Source organism: Pseudorasbora parva, chromosome 23 (genome assembly GCF_024679245.1).
Source record: "Pseudorasbora parva isolate DD20220531a chromosome 23, ASM2467924v1, whole genome shotgun sequence".
NCBI lineage: Eukaryota > Metazoa > Chordata > Actinopteri > Cypriniformes > Gobionidae > Pseudorasbora > Pseudorasbora parva.
This window is the reverse complement of record NC_090194.1, coordinates 20,592,667-20,611,777: the sequence shown is the minus strand read 5'-3', so window position 1 is coordinate 20,611,777 and position 19,111 is coordinate 20,592,667. Positions and strand designations below refer to the sequence as shown.

Below are 19,111 nucleotides of genomic sequence, written 5' to 3'. Positions count from 1 at the left end.
ACATACAGGACTGGTCCAAACAGATTAGGTCAACAGGAAGAACTGAACTACATCACCTAGGTTTGTGTTCAAGCCTGTCTGAAAGGCAAGAGTGCCCATGTTAAATATTCATAATACGTGTTTATCTGGCCCTGCAATATTTCAGCGGATCGATGCGAAACATTAAAATCCAAACCTCCAGGGTGAAAGAATAAAGAGAGACGTCAGCAAAAGAACATTTAATCCTCAGTTCATATATTATCAGATTCCCACGTACAATTGTGACATCATCTATACAGCTTGTTTTCTACAAGCTGCATCTGATCAGATACCAATCTACAAATATAAGTTAGTTATTGTACATTACTTACCAATTATTGGTATGAACTGATCTCAGGGAAACCTCTTGTAAACATTGGCTGTTTCAAGTTATATCTTTACAGTCAACATGTCCTGGCAGCAGAATGAAAAAAGATAACATCTATACAGGTTTCAGAATATACCATTTTGTGTTTTGTACATGGATAGAATAAGGCTTCTCAAAGTTGATGGATCAGAAGTGCTTTTTTCTTTTCTTCAGATGTTAACATGGACCCACAGACTGAAGAATGTTCTGGAAGGAAATGCCATCTCGCTATCAGCGTTTGTGCAATTAAGCGTAATCTCTTTTAGAAAATATCTCTTCTTTGCTTTTATCCTATAACGTTTTAAGGTGCTAACTTTTTTCAATATTACAATTATTAATAATTATTCATATTATTTCTTCTTAATACTGGGAAGTGCTCTGTGGTTTGGAACAATCAAAGGTCAAACATTTAATCACTTCAGCTCACACTGGTATGAAATCACTTCATTTTGCAATTTCTCAACAGACCAAGGAAGTGAATATTGTGATTTGCAATGCGAGTTCACAGCACACTCTCTCACTTTACTACCTAAAAATGTCTATTGTCCAAAATTATTTAGTTGGTTACCAGAGTGACTGAATATTACATTTAACATGTTACCACTAAGTTATCATCAAGCTTTTATCTTCTAATAATAATCATGACTTTATTTCCTGGTCTGTGTTCAAATAAATTAACACAATTTACTTGTGTCCTTCGAAATGATTCTCGTTTCAAAAGGACGTAAATGCCAAATTTAGCAGCGACTACATTATTTCTATAATCCAATATAATTAAAACTAAGTTTATGGCTCATTAATGTGTGATCCAGGCACAGTTCCCTGACATGGCCATGGTGATAAGAATGACTAGAAAGAGTTTAAAACGGCAATCCTGACAGCCATTAGTTAATGAGGACAGATCAATATAGTAGTGTGAAAACGGCAGCATTTCGATCAATAAAAAAACAAAAAAACATGAGGGACGCTCTTCCCTAAACCATCCAACAGCCATCCTCCGCCCCTCGAGTTTTCGGCTGTCCTAAAACATCCATTTTAAATGAGGAGCTTGTGAAATGCCAACATGTAGATGTATGAAGTTAAAAGGATTCAGGATATCTGCATAGACGACTCCCAGCAGCAGATTGTGGTTCACCACAGAGAAACCTTCCCATGTACTAACAGTCCATTTCCAAACTACCCCTCTGCCATCTTCAACACAGTGACGGTCAAACTAATTCTGTCCCGGAACATTTTAAAAGCTTTGAGTTTGAGTTTTTATATCACTCGTGGATGAGTGATACGGCTGGAGAAGCCCTGGGGCCCTTTTTAGCTTGTTTCTTTTCCAGTTCATGCGTCCTTGATGTGATCTGCCATTATGTGCACCTCACAGAGGTAAACTAATGATCCCCGTTACTGATGACGACCACCTCAGGGCCAGCTGTGGTAGTTGGGATACGGGGCATCTTTTTGAGTGGGCTGGGAATATGCTGAGAAGGACAGAAAAACACACAGTCAGCCAAACACAAAACACTTAGAATTGTTTTACTACAGAAAAAGATCAATCAGACTAGAGCGTTTAGCCTAGTGGTCTCAAACTAAATTCCTGGAGGGCCACAGATCTGCACAGTTTAAGCTGGGCATACACTGTGCGATTTTCTTCCGATTTCGAGCCAAATTCTGACTCGTGTGACTCTTTTTGGGGTCAGGGCGATTTTCAGGTTTATCGTGCGTCGTTTGTTGTGAGGTGTTTGTGCAGTGTACAGGGGGAAACGGGAGGCGACAAAGCTCTCCCGATCGGGAATCGGATGAATTTCTGGCGTGTCAGAAATTCTGCTCGCCCCTTGTGAGGTTATCGCATAGCTGAAGCAAAGCCACAAACTGATTGCCCTATTTCCCCTCACTGCGCCTGCGCGAAAGCAGAAGTTTAACCATTTATTTTTAAAAGCATTAAGGAAGAAAACGAAAAGAGGGAGATCTTTAATTATGTAGGCAGCTATCAAATAGCAGAAATTAAGTAAACTGTTGTGCCTCCAGTTTGGGTTGTATATATCCAGTGCCTCTTTATATTCATTTAGCGAGTTGATCATTAATTTAGCCTAATTGCTTTACTTTTACTTGTTTTTTTAAATTAATTAATATTTAGCCTAGGCCTATTTAATGTTATTATGACGGAAAGTGGGAACCATTGTCCATCTTCCCACAAATTCGTCATGTCTTTTTTCCTCTTTTTTCTTTTTTTTCTTTTCCCGTTTTAATTCATGAACGCGAGTCAGTGGAAATCACGCAATGCACAAACGCAGTCTCAAACCCAGTGAATTATTCACTACAGAAAGTGAAAGTAAAATCTTACAAGCTTTTGGCGCATATTCTCAGACAACGGGAGATAAATGTAATTCAACATGCTGATAACGTAGCCTACTGTCTTAATATATTTTCTTAATATTTCTATTTTGGTCCATATTGTGAGAAAAAAATAGAAGAAAAGTAGGCCCATTTTGTGTTAAACAAGTTGTTTTTAGAAAAATCTGCTCTTATTGAGACAGACATTATTGCAGTGTTCTGACATTATAATCATATAATTATGACCTATAATTCATTGTTTAATCGGCTAAATGTTTTTAAATAGTGAGGAGTAATCTATCTATTATTTTATTATGCAGTGTGTCGATTATGCATTATGAAATTGTTGGGGGAGGGGGGCAAATTAATGTAATATCAATTTAATAATAAAAGTAGGCCTACTCTAATAATAATAATGATTTTATACATAAATTCTAAATCCTCTTGATATCAATAGCTGATGCATTTGATAGGCTACCTCCCTATAATACACCATGGTCTATCGTCGCCACGGGGGTTTTGTGCATTTTTCACCCATACTGTGTGAGCAGTCAAGACGCGCTCGACGGTCGGACCGCACAGTGTGAGTACATCAATTGTGAGCTTTGGCTTTACATCGCATGCGATCTACTCGTACAGTGTGAGTAGGTAACCTTGCTAAATTCGCACAGAAATCGCACAGTGTATGCCCAGCTTTTGCTACAACTAGCTTAAACACACACTTGGTTGGATGTTTCTAGTAAAGCTGAAGACCTTGATTAGCTGGATCAGGTGTGTTTGATTAGGGTTGGAGCAAAACTGTGCAGAGCAGTGGCGCTGGTGCTGTCAATTAAGCTTGAGACCACTGGCCACTTTTCCACCATCGGGCCGAATGGTTCTTAGAATGGTAAGGAACAGTTCCAGACGTGTTTCCCCTTGAGCCTGGTACGGCACGGCATGATTACAAACCGTTCTCAGCCTGGAATTCTCAGCACAGTTGTCTAACAAGATGGAAGAATCCGTGAAGTGACATCGCCATTGAGGACTTGTCACTTGTCTGTTGCCTGGCTAACATTAGCCGCGTCTCCATTACCCTTCAAATTGCGCAAACTGAAATTGCAAATTAACAAAACGCCCAATTTGCATCAATTGTGTCAAACTTGCATACATCTAAAAAAAAAGTTATGCTCTCATGAGGTGGTTTTTCAGGCAATTCGAGAAAAAAAACTTCTCTTGCAAAAGTGCAATGGAAACAGTTTTTCCACATTTATAGGTCAGCTGGTGCAGATTTATTTCAGAACTGGGCAACATTTCCCGTACAACGACATAACTCGCTTCTTAACTACCACACTACGATGAATTGTTGATGAAATCATGTAGCTGTTCACGAATGTTGCAAATTTGTCATTCAACCTCGTCGGTAATAATTTCACGCAGGTGGTGGAGTAAATCATTTTAATGAACCCGCTTGAGATCGAATTAATGCTAGATTTTTTGCTATAAACTACAGAGATGGCATCTGAAGAGTAATTCTCATTTTTCTCAGTTATTTTGCTTTATTTCCAGATTCAATCATAGGCTCTGTATTATGTACTAGAGCACATACGCACATGTTCTCACACTCTTCGAGAAGAGTTTTCTCTTAAATTTTTTTTGTAGCTAGTATTAGTTTTTTAAATGATATTAAAAATGGTGATAAGAATTATGGAATTTCAAAGGGTATCAAACATGTTGATATCATAAAAACCTTATTTAAATATGTATGCCATATAGCATACCTCAGCTGCAATGTTGGAAGAGACCAGTCCTGCCTCCAGAGGTCTGTCATCGTTCATAGAGCGCCTGGCGTACTGCCTACGATGCTTCTCATCCACACGAGTGAGGTACCATGTTCCTGGAGAAAGTTCATCAACTGAGCCTTGAGGGATGTAGTTTGCTGTGGGAATATGAGAAACATCACATCGTCAAATGGATTCAAAAGATTTCAAGACAAAATCAGTGAGAGTAGAACAGAATATAAACGCTTGATTACCTAAATGGTGGGTTTCTTCTCTGAGCTTCATGTTCTCAGCAAAAACCCCCGGTGAAACCTTTTTTCTGGAGTCCAGTCTAGTCTGCAAGTCACACAGGCTGGAGACTAACTTATCCAGAGTAGAGCCTTAAAATAAAGATTTACATTAGCACAATTGTCACTCAACCAAACTAAATGTCAATCAAATTGAGTTAACAATGATCGTAATTCTGGCTGGGCGATACAACTAGCCTCTATGTTTATTATAAGCAAGTTGCATGCCACTCGTGTCCAGTAACTCAGTGTCTATAACTGAGCATTTCAAAACAAATATCTCGAATCCAAATGTCCTGTTTTTAGAAGTAGTACATCAGAAATAGCTTATTAATGTCTGAAACAAGGCATTACACAACATCTCCATTGTAGACAGCATCAGTGATTGTAATGGGATCCATCAAATTTTTGACGTGTCGCACCACTTCCATCCGGTGCAGACACACTAGTCAAGTATGCACAAAATTGGAACAAAAAGAAACACATTTTTTAATTTTTTAAGGGCCCTATTTTAATGATCTGAGTGCATGGTCTGAAACGCATGGCACAGGAGCTCTTAGGGCGTGTCTGAATCAACTTTTGCTAGTTTAGCAATGCACAAAAAACAGTCTGCGTACCAAACACAAGCTTTAAAAGAGATTTACACAGTCTCTTAAGTAATTGAGTAATAAAGCAGTCAGAGTCTATTCTATACCCTTAAAAAGCCAGTTGCACTTGCACCATGGCGGATTTGCTATTTACATGGCAGATTTTGCAAGTGGAAAGGCCAAAAGCTTATCCAGAAAGAAATCCTTTTATTTTTCATATTTAAAAATGTTTGTGTGCTGTGTGTGTAATAAGCAGAGTGTACACACATTGTGCACCCACCTATATTACCAATGCGCCCTTTATATAACACAAAAACTACTGGATCAAGAAATACTTAGACCAGGTTTCAGTTGGTCAATGGTGCATTCGCTTTCAGTTGCCTCAAAATAGCAATGCACCAACAATGTGCCTGAACACACCTCGCTTTCAGACAGCACACCCATAGGTGATCAGATGGGCAGGAGTGCATTTGCTATTTAAACAACCTGGCGCTGGACGTGAAAATGATTACTGCGTCAGGCTGAAACGTGCATAAAACCCTTGCATCACGCCTGGCGTTGCATTGCGCCGGGTTTATGATAGGGCCCAATATCTGTAATAATAATAAAAGTTGCCACAATCAGGAAGAAACTCTGGCTCTTTTTGCCTCTATCATAAATGACCTCAGAGCGCACAGACAAAACGTAGGCTTTGTCAAAAAATACGGTCATGTTGCATTCGGATGCATGTGAGACTGGGAAGTCAATTATGGCCAAACATTTTGATGACATAGACCGTAAAAAAATATGGACGACTCGACATCATCCGTTTCCGCTTGGCAGATTTGAAGCTTTTAGGCGGCCTGCACGGCGCGGACATCTTGGGGCCGAGTCTGCGCAGTAGCGATTTCGGGACCGGAGTTGCGCAGGAAGTAGAGCAGGAAGTACAGCTGCGATATCAAAAGCCCGCCCACACTCTCGCAGATGCAGAACAATTAATTATGCTGGTGTGAAATAAACAGTTATGGAAATGTAGAAATTAAAGCTAAAGCTCCAATCTGCTCCCAAAAATTCAGAAAAAAAGTCTGTTAGTGCCTCAGTGACAACTTCACTCAGAAAAAAGGTCAATCTCAGCTGTCAATCATGACGTCACACCCCCCGTTTTTATAGCATCAAATAACTAACTCAAACTAAACTTATTTTAAAAACGAACACTTGAAATGAAATCATCGTGATGATAACTGCCTTCAGTGACATGAACTAACTTTGGGGAAAAAATATTTAAAGTCTAATTTTATTATTCAGTTCGCCTCGCGTCCATTAGAAAACACAGATGGGCGGCTATACTGGGACCGGTCACTGGGGGGCGATCGAGGCACGAAAGCTTCAGTAAATGAGAGGGAGACTGCACGCTTGTTTGATGACAAGCATATTTCAAAATGACCATTTTTTAGAAGTCATGTTAATCTTGGTGTTTTCAGTTGTGAAAACAACAGTTGTGTTTTATATAACATACAGACTATGTTATATGATAATACAATACATCTAAAATATTTTGGGTTGAATTCCAGATAAAAGTGATATAAAATGTCTTGAACTTGGTCGTATCGCCCACCCTAGTTTAGTGAAACACTAATAGAAACACTAATTCTCTATGTATCTGTGTGTGTGCGCACGTACCAGGTGTGGCGTCTTGTGTGACTTTGATGGAGTAGAGCGTGGCAGCAAAGCCTGAGCCGTAAGAAAACACACCGATTCTCTGCCCTGCCAACTGCTGCGGTGTGTGTCTGTAGAGATGTACAAAATTATAATAATGACAAGAGCATCACATTTACAGCGGCTTTGAACAACAATGAATGCAGTAATGTACATTCAAGAAAATAAGACAAGGCACCATGACACTTACTGTGCGAGAACTGATACCAAGCAGCCGTACACTGATGGTGTGTACATGTTGCCATTCTGGTTTGATATGAGGAGAGATGCCTTGGTTTTATTCTCAAACAGTTCTGAACTGGCTTTCATAAACGCCTTCTCCACATCTCTGTCAAAATAAGTGTCCTCAATCTTCACATCTCTGCAAGAAATGGGAAAGAAATTTTAAACGTTTGGTTTATCCAAGATGCGGTCATTATGACTTGTCTTAAAAAAAGACAATTAAAGACAATTAAAAAATTGTCTTTTGTGTTCCATTAAAGTATAGGTTTGGAACAACACAAATATAGAATTCTGGAGAACTTTTCTGTTAAATAAAAATTCCCTGGGATTATTTAATTATTGTTAAATGTGACCAATGAGTGCACTTTACAGCATGTCCGTTTTATTCCTTTAAAGAGGAATCGCCAATGAAAGGAGGATATTAACCTGAAACAGGGATGGTTGTAGATAGGTGATTATAGTTTTAGGGGGTTATATCACAACACAAACAGAAAATATCAGATGTGTGTCAATATAACGGATCTGTGCATTAGGTCTTTGTATTGACTTGGTAATACAGTACTGGTAGGGTACTTTTGACTTACTGTATAGTAATATGGTGGTGCCAGTTTACAAAGAGACTACACATGCTACACATTCTCACTTAGGACTAAAACCTCCTGAAGATCAAATCCTAGAACTGGCCCTGACCTGAAAGCTTCCAGTCCGCTGAAGGGGCCGCTCTCTGTGTTTGGACTGGGATGACAGAGGAAGTCATTGAGCATTAGGCGAGCCAAAGACTTCTGGACCAGTTTGCAGTAAGGAGAGTGGAACACCATGAATCCGAAGTCTTCAAGACTGCAGCGCCCTTCAAGACCCTCTGTAACACAACAGAAGCCTTTTAGCTTTAGGGATGTGCATTTATCGATCCTGAACAAAAGATGGAACCTAAAATGTCAGTCTATTCCTCATAGAGATACATTCATATACAGCTTTTGGAACAATGGGCATTAGTCATATTTTTGGAGATGCATTGAAAGTTAAGCCAGTGAAAATTGAAACATGTAACATTCAGTCACATGTCAATCATTCATCAAAGTTTATAACAGCATGTGAAGCATGTAAGGAGGAAATATGAGAAAATACAGGGATTCCTTAATACTAGCATGTGTTTCCAAACATAGGAAAATATTATATATTGTCTCGAATAGGTCCCACTTTATATTAAGTGTCTTTCACTACTATGTACTTACATCATAAATAATTGTTAGGTAAAATGTACTTAGATGTGTATGATTAGGCTAGGCAGGCACTGGTTTGGTGGTATGGGTCGGTTTAAAGGGATAGTTCACCCAAAAATTAAAATTAGCCCATGATTTACACACCCTCAAGCCATCCTAGGTGTATATGACATTCTTTTTTCAGACAAATACAATCAGAGTTATATTAAAAAATGTCCTGGCTCTTGCAAGCGTTATAATGACAGTGAATGGCTGTTTCTGTTTTGAAGTCCATAAAAGTCCATCTATCCATCATAAAAGTAATCCACACTTCTAAAGCGAAGTGTTTGTGTAAGAAAAATCTTACCATCTCCTCTGCACTTCCACATTCATCGCTGGAATTTACGCTGCGCTGGAACGCCAGTCTCTCAAAAACGTGTGTATGACAGTTAGCGGAAATTAGAGATTACAGTTTGTAATAAGTTTTAAATATGGATATTTCTCACATAAACATATTTGTTTATTCTTTATTAACCCCCTGGAGCCGTGTGGATTATGCTTAAAATGGGTAGATGCACTTTTATGGACCTCAAAACAGAAACAGCCATTCACTGCCATCATAAAGCTTGTAAGAGCCAGGACATTTTTTAAATAGCTCTGACAGTATTTGTCTGAAAGAAGAATGTCACATACATCTAGAGTAAGTAAATCATGGGCTAATTTTAATTTTTGGGTGAACTATCCCTTTAAGGGTGGATTAAGGGTTCAAAGGTACAACTATAGATGCCATTACAGAAATTACAGCTGTAAAACATGTACAGTATGTACACAATAAATGCATTGTATCAAAATATTAATTTAAATTTTAGTACATAGTACTTAAAGACACTTCATAAAAAAAAGGTATATAGAATTGGCGTCTGGAATTTTTAATTTTCTTTTTTGCTATTTGGCAGCCCTTAGTCATTATTTACTTTCACAATATGGCAGAATAATACAAATAGATAGATTAAAATAAATAAATAAATAAATAAATGAGAATATATGGATACATTTCCCAACCTCTTTGCCACTGGGCATGGATCTTGTTCCTGTAGACGGAGTAGCATCGATCTAAAGCACTGAGGTAGCACTGGATGGAAAGCTTGCCGTCCACCACAGGATACTCGGACACCATGTCTGGCTTATAAAAATCATATGCATGCTGCATGTGTGTCCCACGAAGCCCTGTTAAAATATGACAAAATTTCAATTACTTCATGAATTAAAGAACATAGAGAACAACTTATCTGCATTAATAGTGTGGACTTTAACCTCTGTATCACTACAAACCCTGTTTTGTTAAAGCTCTCTATGTCAGTGTAACAAAGGTCATGAGTGCTGGCAGTTACGGCAGGCCTCATACCTCTCTCGAAGGCCAGAGGGGCGTTAGGTCCCACTAACATGGCCACGGCTCCAGCTCCCCCTGTAGGCCTGGCGCTGCCCGTGGCATAAACGGCAATATCACCAGCAACAACCAGAGCATAGCGACCTGCACCATCAAAACCGATTAGTTAGTCAATGCTCAACAAGCAAGCAAACAACTCAACTCAAAATGAAGCAGTTCTTTTTATAGTGAATGTGGAAACATGCTATGGTCAGGTCACATTTCACCATAAAATAGAAATAAAAATGAATGAACCCAAATAAAACGTGCTCTGCATAGAAGGTAATGAAGCATGTTTTAGGACTGTTATGATGTTTTCCATTGTGACATTCTCTAATTTTTAATCTTACTTTTTTTTACTTTGAATTTGTAATTCCCATTATTCTTAATAATGGTTATTCTCACTACTGTGATAAAAACTATGTATGCATGACACATGTAGTTTAACAGTAGACTAGGGTATAAACACTAAGATCATGGGTCTGATACATCTGATAAAACATCTACCTGAATGCAATGCAAGGATAAATGCATGTGTAAAATGCAACAATGTAAATGTAAAACATCCTTTGAAATAATAAGAGCTATTAATGCTTTTGGATTACAGTAATGATATGCTTAACAGTCTTTTAAAAAAGTGTATTGCTCTAAGAATTTTTTACAATTTTGGTTAGATGTGAGTGGAATATCTGTTCTTGACACTTTACAGTAGGGCTGTGAAATATATCAGAATAATCGAAATATCGCAAATGTACATATCGCAATATGCATATTGCAACGGCATGAGATATCTGAATGATTTTAATAGGCTACTTCAACATTGTGAAAAGTGTATCTTTTAAAGGTCCCGTTCTTCACGATTCCATCTTTCAAACTTTAGTTAGTGTGTAATGTTGCTGTTAGAGCATAAATAATACCTGTAAAATTATAAAGCTCAAAGTTCAATGCCAAGCGAGATATTTTATTTAACAGAAGTTCCCTTTCAAAGCCTACAGCGAACGGCCGGTTTGGACTACAGCAGGAAGTGCAGGGATGTAATGACGTCACTAGAACCGTTTGTTGACTACCCCTCTGCCCACAAAAAGACGCAAAAAAGGGGGCGTGGTCTTCTTACTCTCCCACGTGGAGAAGAGCGCGCATTCAGCGCTTGAATCTCCCCGTTATGGTAAGAGGCGGGACCTTTCCGGGCAAAGTGCGCTAAGCTGCTGTCCAATCACAACACGGGAAGCGCTGGCCCAATCAGAACTCGTTACGTATTTCTGAAGGAGGGTCTTCATAAAACAAGGAAATCATCAGGCCGTTTTTAGGACAGAGAAAACAGCGGTGTACAGATAAGTAAATTGTGTGAAAAATACTGTGTTTTTTTACAAGCGAAACATGAACTCATGCTATATTGCACACTTTAAACATAATCAAAGCTTCGAAAACATGCGAAGAATGGGACCTTTAAGTCAATGCATATAGCGGAGAATACACTGGGGCTGTTACTTATGTGACTTGCTTGATGTTAAAAAGCATTATTAAACATAATAACTTCTTGCAGTCTTGCGCTGTCTGATGTCTGACACACACCAGCTGATCCCTTCAGTTCTGTTTCATGTATTGTTACAAACTCAAACACAGTTATGTCAAATTTGCTATCTTGATGAGTATTCATGTAAACAGTTGTTATCATTTGGGGAAAGAAACCGAATTGATCCATGCATTAGGTCTTTAAGTGACAGCCTGCTAACACAGTAAAACTGCTAATACAGTAAAATTGCTGCTGTTTGTCAAACAACGAGAACAAGAAAATAAAAAACGTAATATACCCTTTGTAGCTTTATTATGTATCAGTGTATATTTAAAGTGTTAGTTCACCCAAAAATGAAAATGATTTCATTAATTACTCACCCTTATGTCGTTGGACACCTGTAAAACCTTAGTTTATCTTCGGAACACAAATGAAGATATTTTTGTTGAAAGTTGATGGCTGAGAAAGGCTTCAGAAAGGCCTCCATTGACATTCAGTACATTTACACTGACCCACTCACAAGACACATAAAGGCACTAAAGACGACATTACAAAGTCCATCTCACTACAGTGGCTGTACAATAATTTTACCAAGCGATGAGAATAGTTTTTGTGCGAAAAAAAAAAAAAAAAAAGACTATCCGCCAAGATATTGTCTTCCGTGTAGGTCTCAGACGTGAACTCACGCGATAGCGGTGCTCCTCCTCTTCCGGGTCATGTATTTGAACGGTGGAACTGCCTCATATTCTTGCGCATGCGTCAAGTTCATGTCAATAATTTGGTGGATTAAATCGTTATTTTGATTTTTGTGCGCACAATAACTATTTTCGTCGCATTGTAAAATTATTGTACAGCCACTGTAGTGTGATGGACATTGTATAGACTTCTTTAGTGCCTTTATGGGTCTTATGAGTGGGTCAGTGTAAATGTACTGAATGCCAATGGAGGCCTTTCTGAAGCCTTTCTCAGCCGTCAGCTTTCAACAAAAATATAATTTGTGTTCTGAAGATAAACGAAGGTTTTACAGGTGTCCAACGACATGAGGGTGAGTAATTAATGAAATCATTTTCATTTTTGGGTGAACTAACTCTTTAATTAATGTGAACACTACTATTTTTAGTTCTTATTTTAATAACATAGATAAAGAAAAAATAAAATTGATTTCTCCAGTTCAGTTTATTTGGATGTTCTTGATGTTAAGTTTGAGGTTGATATAACTATATATTACCAGGTCAAGCAAATAGTTTTTGCTATTTAATATTTGCATTACATTTTTTGTTTGTTTACATTTATGTTAATATTACATTACCAGATTTGTGACATATACTTTTGCTAAAACACTGCTGGTTTACTGAAGTTCCTCAGTTTACTGAAGTTCCTCAGTAAAGTATGTCTGAGAAGCTCACCGTCCCAGGAGCTGGACTCCACCCAGTTGACGGCGTTGAAGAGCGCGGCGGTTCCTCCGTAGCACGCGTTAGTGGTGTCCACTCCCTCCACATCAGTGTTTCCCGACTCTTCGAACAGCTGCATCAGGACAGTCTTGGTGGATTTGGACTTATCGATGATGGTTTCCGTGCCCACCTCCAGCCGGCCCACGCTGTCATAGGACAGGCCGTTCCTCTCCATTAATCGCTGCACCACCGTCAAGCACAGAGAGTTAATGTCCTCCCGGTCCGAGCAGAAACCCATGCGTGCCTGTCCCAGACCAACGGTGTATTTCCCAGCCCCGACGCCATCATACTCTTCCAGCTCTGCTTGGTCCACGTACTGAGAAGGCACGTACAACTCCATTGCGATGATTCCCACATCTTTAGGCCACGTAGCCTCACAAATTGCAGGGAGTGATCCAGGCATTCTGAATGGACTGAGACAAAAGCGTACACAGTCTGGGTATAATTCAGCTGACTCACATAAAGCAGGTTTATTACAGTGACAGCCCCACTAGATGTGTGACCCATATGGGAGGGAGTTGCCGGCTTTCCACTTAGAGATACAATGCAGAGGCACACACTTCCACTTAAAAGATTGGAATTAGTAATGTTTTTGAAAGAAGTCTCTTCTGCTCACCAAGGCTGCATTTACTTGATCAGAAATTTTGGGAAATATTATTGCAATTTAAAATATATTTTTTTGTCCTATGTGAATAAATATTATAATGCAATTTATTCCTGCGATCAAAGCTGAATTTTTTAACATAATTACTCCAGTCAGAAATCATTTGAATATGATTTGATGATCAAGAAACATTACTAATTATTATCAATGTTGAAAACTTCATATTTTTGTGTAAAACGTTTTTTTTTTTTCAGGATTCTTTGATGAATAGAACATTAAAAGCATTAATTTGAAATATAATTTGTAGAAAAGTCTTTATCATTTATCAGCACTTTTGATTAATTTAATGTGTCATTGCGAAATAAAGTAAGTGTATGCAAGATTGTGGCTAAAACTGGAACTGCAATCACTATCCCCTCTCCCCCTCCCTCTGACTCGAGGTTGCCAGATAGGCTGCAGGATCCAGCAGGAACGTTTGTAGCTGCAGCTGTGGTAACTAGAGCAGATCTGGAAACCCGGATGCTGAAACACTACTGACTTCGTGATTGGTAGATAGGTGGAGGGTGGCGCTTTTTAAAATTTGATTTTGGTTAGATGTGAGCTCGCATATCGCAACAGCATGCAAAATATCTTAATGATACATTTTAGGTGAATGCACATAGCAGAAAATACATTGGGCGCATAACTGTTACTTATGTGACTTGCTTAATGTTAAAAAGCATTATTAAACATAATAACTTGTGAAAACAACTCCTTGCTGTCTGCTGTCTGACACACACCGAAACATGCACGGAAGCCGCCTCTCTGAAAGGCCAAAACACAACATGTCAACATCAACCTCAGTTGAGGGCTGCAACAACAACTTTTAAATGACAATATCCTTGCCGGACTACTGTTGTCAGTGATATAAGTATTTGAAATTAACATGATTTCTAAATGTCTAGTGACATATCAGGGCCATTTTATGATTCATTGAAATACATTTCTTACATAAAGTTCCTTTAAGTTTCTTAATCATCAAATCATACTCAAATGATTTCTGAAGAATCATATGACATAAGACTGGAGTAATGATGCTGAAAAATCAGCTCATATTGATCACAGGAATATTTTACAATATTTTCACATAGAAAACAGGTAATTTACACTGTAATAATAGTTCATAATATTAGTGTTTTACTATAATAATTGCAGCTTTGGTGACTTTTTTAAAAAAAACACTAAATAACCGTAATTATATTTTAAAAAATGGCCAGTAGTGTATACATAAATACATACAGTACAGGCCAAAAGTTTGGAAACATTACTATTTGTAATGTTTTTGAAAGAATTTTCTTCTGCTCATCAAGCCTGCATTTATGATCAAAAATACAGATTTTTTTTTTTATATTGTGATATATTATTACAATTTAAAATAATTGGTTTTCAATTTATTATACTTTAAATTATAATTTATTTCTGTGATGCAAAGCTGAATTTTCCATATCATTCCTCCAGTCTTCAGTGTCACATGATCCTTCAGAAATCATTCTAATATGATGATTCATTATCAAAGTTGGAAACAGTTCTGCTGCTTCATATTTTTTCCATAACCTAAATTTTTTCCAATAAATTTATACAGCAAGGATGTGTTAAATTGATAAAAATTGATAGTAAAGGAGATTTATATTATTTGAAAAAATGTTTTTATTTTGAATAAATGCAGTTCTTTTAAACCTTTTATTCATCAAATATATTAGGCAGCAGAACTGTTTCCAACACTCATAATAAATCTGAATATTAGAATGATTTCTGAAGGATCATGTGATAGACTGGATGTCACGTGACACTGAAGACTGGAGTAACAAGCCTGAAAATTAAGCTTTGCATCACAGAAATAAATTATTACTTAAAGTATAATATATTGAAAACCAAATATTTTAAATTGTAATATATCACAATATTTTTTTCCTCTTTTTTGTTGTTGTATTTTTGATCAAATAAATGCAGAATTGGTGAGCAAAAGAAACTTCTTTCAAAAACATTACAAATAGTAATATCCAAACTTTTGGCCTGTAGTACTATACATAAATGAGGTGTAATACATTGATTTTATTAATCAGACAATTGGCAAGTCTTTTGAAAAGTGAAAAGAAACATATATCTGTGCAACATCATAGAGACATCATGAGGAAAGAGCCATTAGGAAGTGAAAGAGGCACATGGCTAAGCCTGTTAGCCACTGGAGCTCTGCTCTCCTCTAATGAGATTAACCCTTCAACGGGCTAAAGGACATTACCTTTAACCTACATAGATATGGCTCTGGAGAGCAGCTTGTCTTGTTCCATGTCAAGTAAACAGACAGACTTGACCAGACTTGAAAATACTCTTGTAAGTTATTTATTTACGCACAGAGCATGTGCAAAAAAGACGTGAATCACGTGATACTGTCTTGTAGGGTAAAAACAGCTAACTTGACATATTTCCTACTACTGTTAGCTGTCTTTTGTCAGTATTAATTACACCCATACAAATTGTTGATTCTCTATAATAATCATTTCCTTTTAATCATCCTAGGACATTTAAACTAATTATATTTATTATTTAATAGAATATGTATTACGCTATTTAATAAGCGTTCTGGTTTGTTGTGTCGCTAACAGTGACGTGGAAACCCTTTCGTTGCTCACTGATGCTTCTCTTAGTAAGAATTCTTTTTTATCAGTAACTAAAAAACGCAACACTATACATCAAACATGTAATCTTACCTTCCATAAGCTGTAGTGTAGTAATAATTCTGGAAAGGATCTAACCAATGACCGCACCTAACGTTACATGTGTCACTAGCTGACCGGTAACGTTAATACCACATTCATCACTACTACGACATATATTTCATTCACATACAGAATATTTAATTCTTACCTTACAATCATATATTAGTTTCTATAACTAGACAGCTAGCTTCGGAGCTCAGTCCCGCCCGGAGATATCATAAGGTCAGATGTTTGATGAGTGTGTAGTCGAGCCGTGTTTGTGAACGGACCGTCTTCCGTTTACGGAGGAATGCGTCTCAATTCACAAACGTCTACTGCGTACTACAAACCGCGTACATTTAGTATGTAGCGAGCAAGATTTTTTAATGTAGATTTTGCACTATTTCTAATCCTAATATTCTGGGCGCGTGAATAGGAATTTGGAATGAATGCCCGAAGCGCTTATTGATAAAATATTATTAATAATATGTTTTATTTTGCTTATCTTATTTAGTAAACACCATTAGATTTTTTAAAAACAAAAAACAACTTTAAATGTATGTTTACCGTATACATAAATGTATAAATTGGCGCGAGGCACTGTTTAAAACATATTCGTCATTTCTACTATTTTAGTATTTAGCATTAATAGTCACTATTAATGATGGTATGTAATACCATGATGGTAGTAAATTAGTTTGGAGGAGCAACTTGTTGCAGGGACAGATTTTAGCTGCAAAATCCGTAAAGTTATAGAATTTAATATTAAACGCTCATATTAAATTTAATTCAGAACGTTGGTTATGGTGATTTTATTAGTGTTGCACCGATATTTTATTTCACATTATTATTATGTAGGCCTATTATTTTATAATAACTAAGTCTTTAATAAGAGCTTTTCAAGTTGACTGAACTGTCGAAAGCCATTCATTCAGCAGTCATTTAAGAATAAATGTTGTGTAACTTACTTAGCGGGAAACTTCATATAATATAACATTAATTTAGATCAACGTTACCATAGAATTAAGCATATTATTGTTTTTGAAAACAGTTTTATAATTGACTTACCTTTCTAACTGAGTTCAGTTCCTCGGGTGGTAAGAGTCTCTTGTCATTAAGTGAAACGGTCGTTGAAGACGGTATTAAAGACATACTATTTATACACGTCAAGCGGACGATACCTGTGCAGCGCGCGCGTCTGTTTCTGAAGCGCTTCTCCCACAGCCAATCAAAACACTGATGCGTTCTGGAGGTCCTCATTTTCCCGCCCCTTGAAGTTGTCAGCCAATGATCGCTTCAGAAAGGAGGGTCGCTAGACGAGGTGCGCATAGTGGTTCAATGGTGTGAGTGAATGACGGTGTATGGTGAGAGAGCACTAGCCAATGGGAGCATACGTCTGATTTGCTCGCCATTTCTGCGCGAATAGGCAGGGAAGCATAATATTGTTTCCATGACTACAAGAGGTTGAACGATGAAAGGCATCATATCGGAGGATCGCCTGTTGTCTCAGGTCGCTAAACTTCTGTCAAGTATTTACTGGAAGGAAACATAGGGCAATCCTTACAATGAAAATGTTCAGTAAATAATACTGTAAGATTTTGAAAATACATGGATCTATAACAATGTCTATACCCCCCCCCCCTTAACTGTTAGATTATTAAAATTATTAGATTATTAAAAAAAAAAAAATGTGTATTGTGCTAATTAATTGAGATTTCTTACAGCTCTTACAGGTTGTTGGCCTTGTCTGTTTCGTTGCTTCTATTACTCACCCCTTTTTTGTAAGTCGCTTTGGATAAAAGCGTCTGCTAAATGATTAAATGTAAATGTAAATGTATTAAAATGACATATTGATTGTTAAACAGCAGACCCATCAATAAAGACACAAAGACTTCTAATGTGTTCACACATAAGACATTTTAAGTGGTCTATATTAATAGTTAAATTAAAACATGCAAAACCAAAATACATCTGTATAGCCTATAGACTTACATTACGAAAATTAGGTTTTATAACAATCTACTGCATAGTACACATTTTAGGTAATATGACTACTTGATACATTTTTAATTACTTTTAAACAAACTTGTATACAATAATTGGAAAAATATTGCTAAAAATACAGAAAAGTATGTATATGTAGGCTACTGTGTGTGTGTGTGTGTGTGTGTGTGTACGCACGCACGCACGCGCGCACACACACACACACACACACACACACACACACACACTTAACAAGAAAGAAAATAATTCCATTCTTTGTTCGCCACATGATTTGCATTAAACATTACATTAATTGTAATGTGTTAAATGTTTATAACACATACTGTATATTACTCAAATATATTCAGCTGACAAAAAAGTTTGGGAATTAAAAAAATAATTGGAAAAATGCACATAAATTTGTGCATTTAAAAAAAAATGTCCGAAGAATAAATAAATTATGAATATACTGCCATTGTCTGAATAATATTTAATCAATAAGTATTTTAAACGTAATATAATCGAATTACAAGTGCTTAATTTTTGGAATCTGATTACATAATCCAGATTACATATAAGCTTCTACCCAGTTCTGTATCTATCTATATTATCTAGAAAGACGACTGATTTTTTCCATGAGTTACCTAAAAACCCAATAAAGGTTTTGATTTGCGGGTGGGGGGGAATCACAACATTACAAACATTACATTTTAAGATGGGAAAACAGCATTTGAGAATGGGGGAAAATAATGGTACAGAACAGGTATATTAAAGTCACCATGAAATCAAAATTGACCGTTCATATTTCTTAAAGGAATATTGCAGTATTTATTATAAATAATTAATCTGTGCACGTCGTAACTTCCCCTCCCTCTCGCAGCTTATCTCGTCTCTGATAATGAGGCGGGACAACTTGTCACTCACATGAGATCCACTATTATAATA

At 37.1% G+C, this 19,111-nt stretch overlaps 1 protein-coding gene across 2 annotated transcripts; it reads right to left on the bottom strand.

Annotated features, from left to right (window-relative positions):
• Positions 1-203: 203 nt before the first annotated feature.
• On the bottom strand, positions 204-17,390 carry hmgcs1 (3-hydroxy-3-methylglutaryl-CoA synthase 1 (soluble)). Of its 2 annotated transcripts, none has more exons than XM_067432993.1 (10): positions 17,252-17,390; positions 12,800-13,257; positions 9,860-9,985; positions 9,517-9,681; positions 7,946-8,114; positions 7,224-7,394; positions 6,998-7,104; positions 4,719-4,844; positions 4,465-4,622; positions 204-1,854 (listed from the first exon to the last, which is right to left on the bottom strand). In XM_067432993.1, exons 2-10 carry the CDS (start codon positions 13,245-13,247, stop codon positions 1,765-1,767), a joined length of 1,560 nt encoding a protein of 519 aa, XP_067289094.1. In that variant the 5' UTR covers positions 13,248-13,257; positions 17,252-17,390; the 3' UTR covers positions 204-1,764. The 2 variants fall into 2 exon arrangements, with proteins under 2 accessions (XP_067289094.1, XP_067289093.1); XM_067432992.1 differs by lacking the exon at positions 17,252-17,390 and adding an exon at positions 16,353-16,505.
• Between the last annotated feature and the right edge of the window lie 1,721 nt (positions 17,391-19,111).

Coding starts and splice junctions, on each gene's coding strand:
- hmgcs1 (XM_067432992.1), bottom strand. Junction 9,682..9,859: donor CCCTCTGGCCTTCGAGAGAG/GTATGAGGCCTG, acceptor ATATTTTAACAG/GGCTTCGTGGGACACACATG. Junction 7,395..7,945: donor AGCGGACTGGAAGCTTTCAG/GTCAGGGCCAGT, acceptor CATTTCTTGCAG/AGATGTGAAGATTGAGGACA.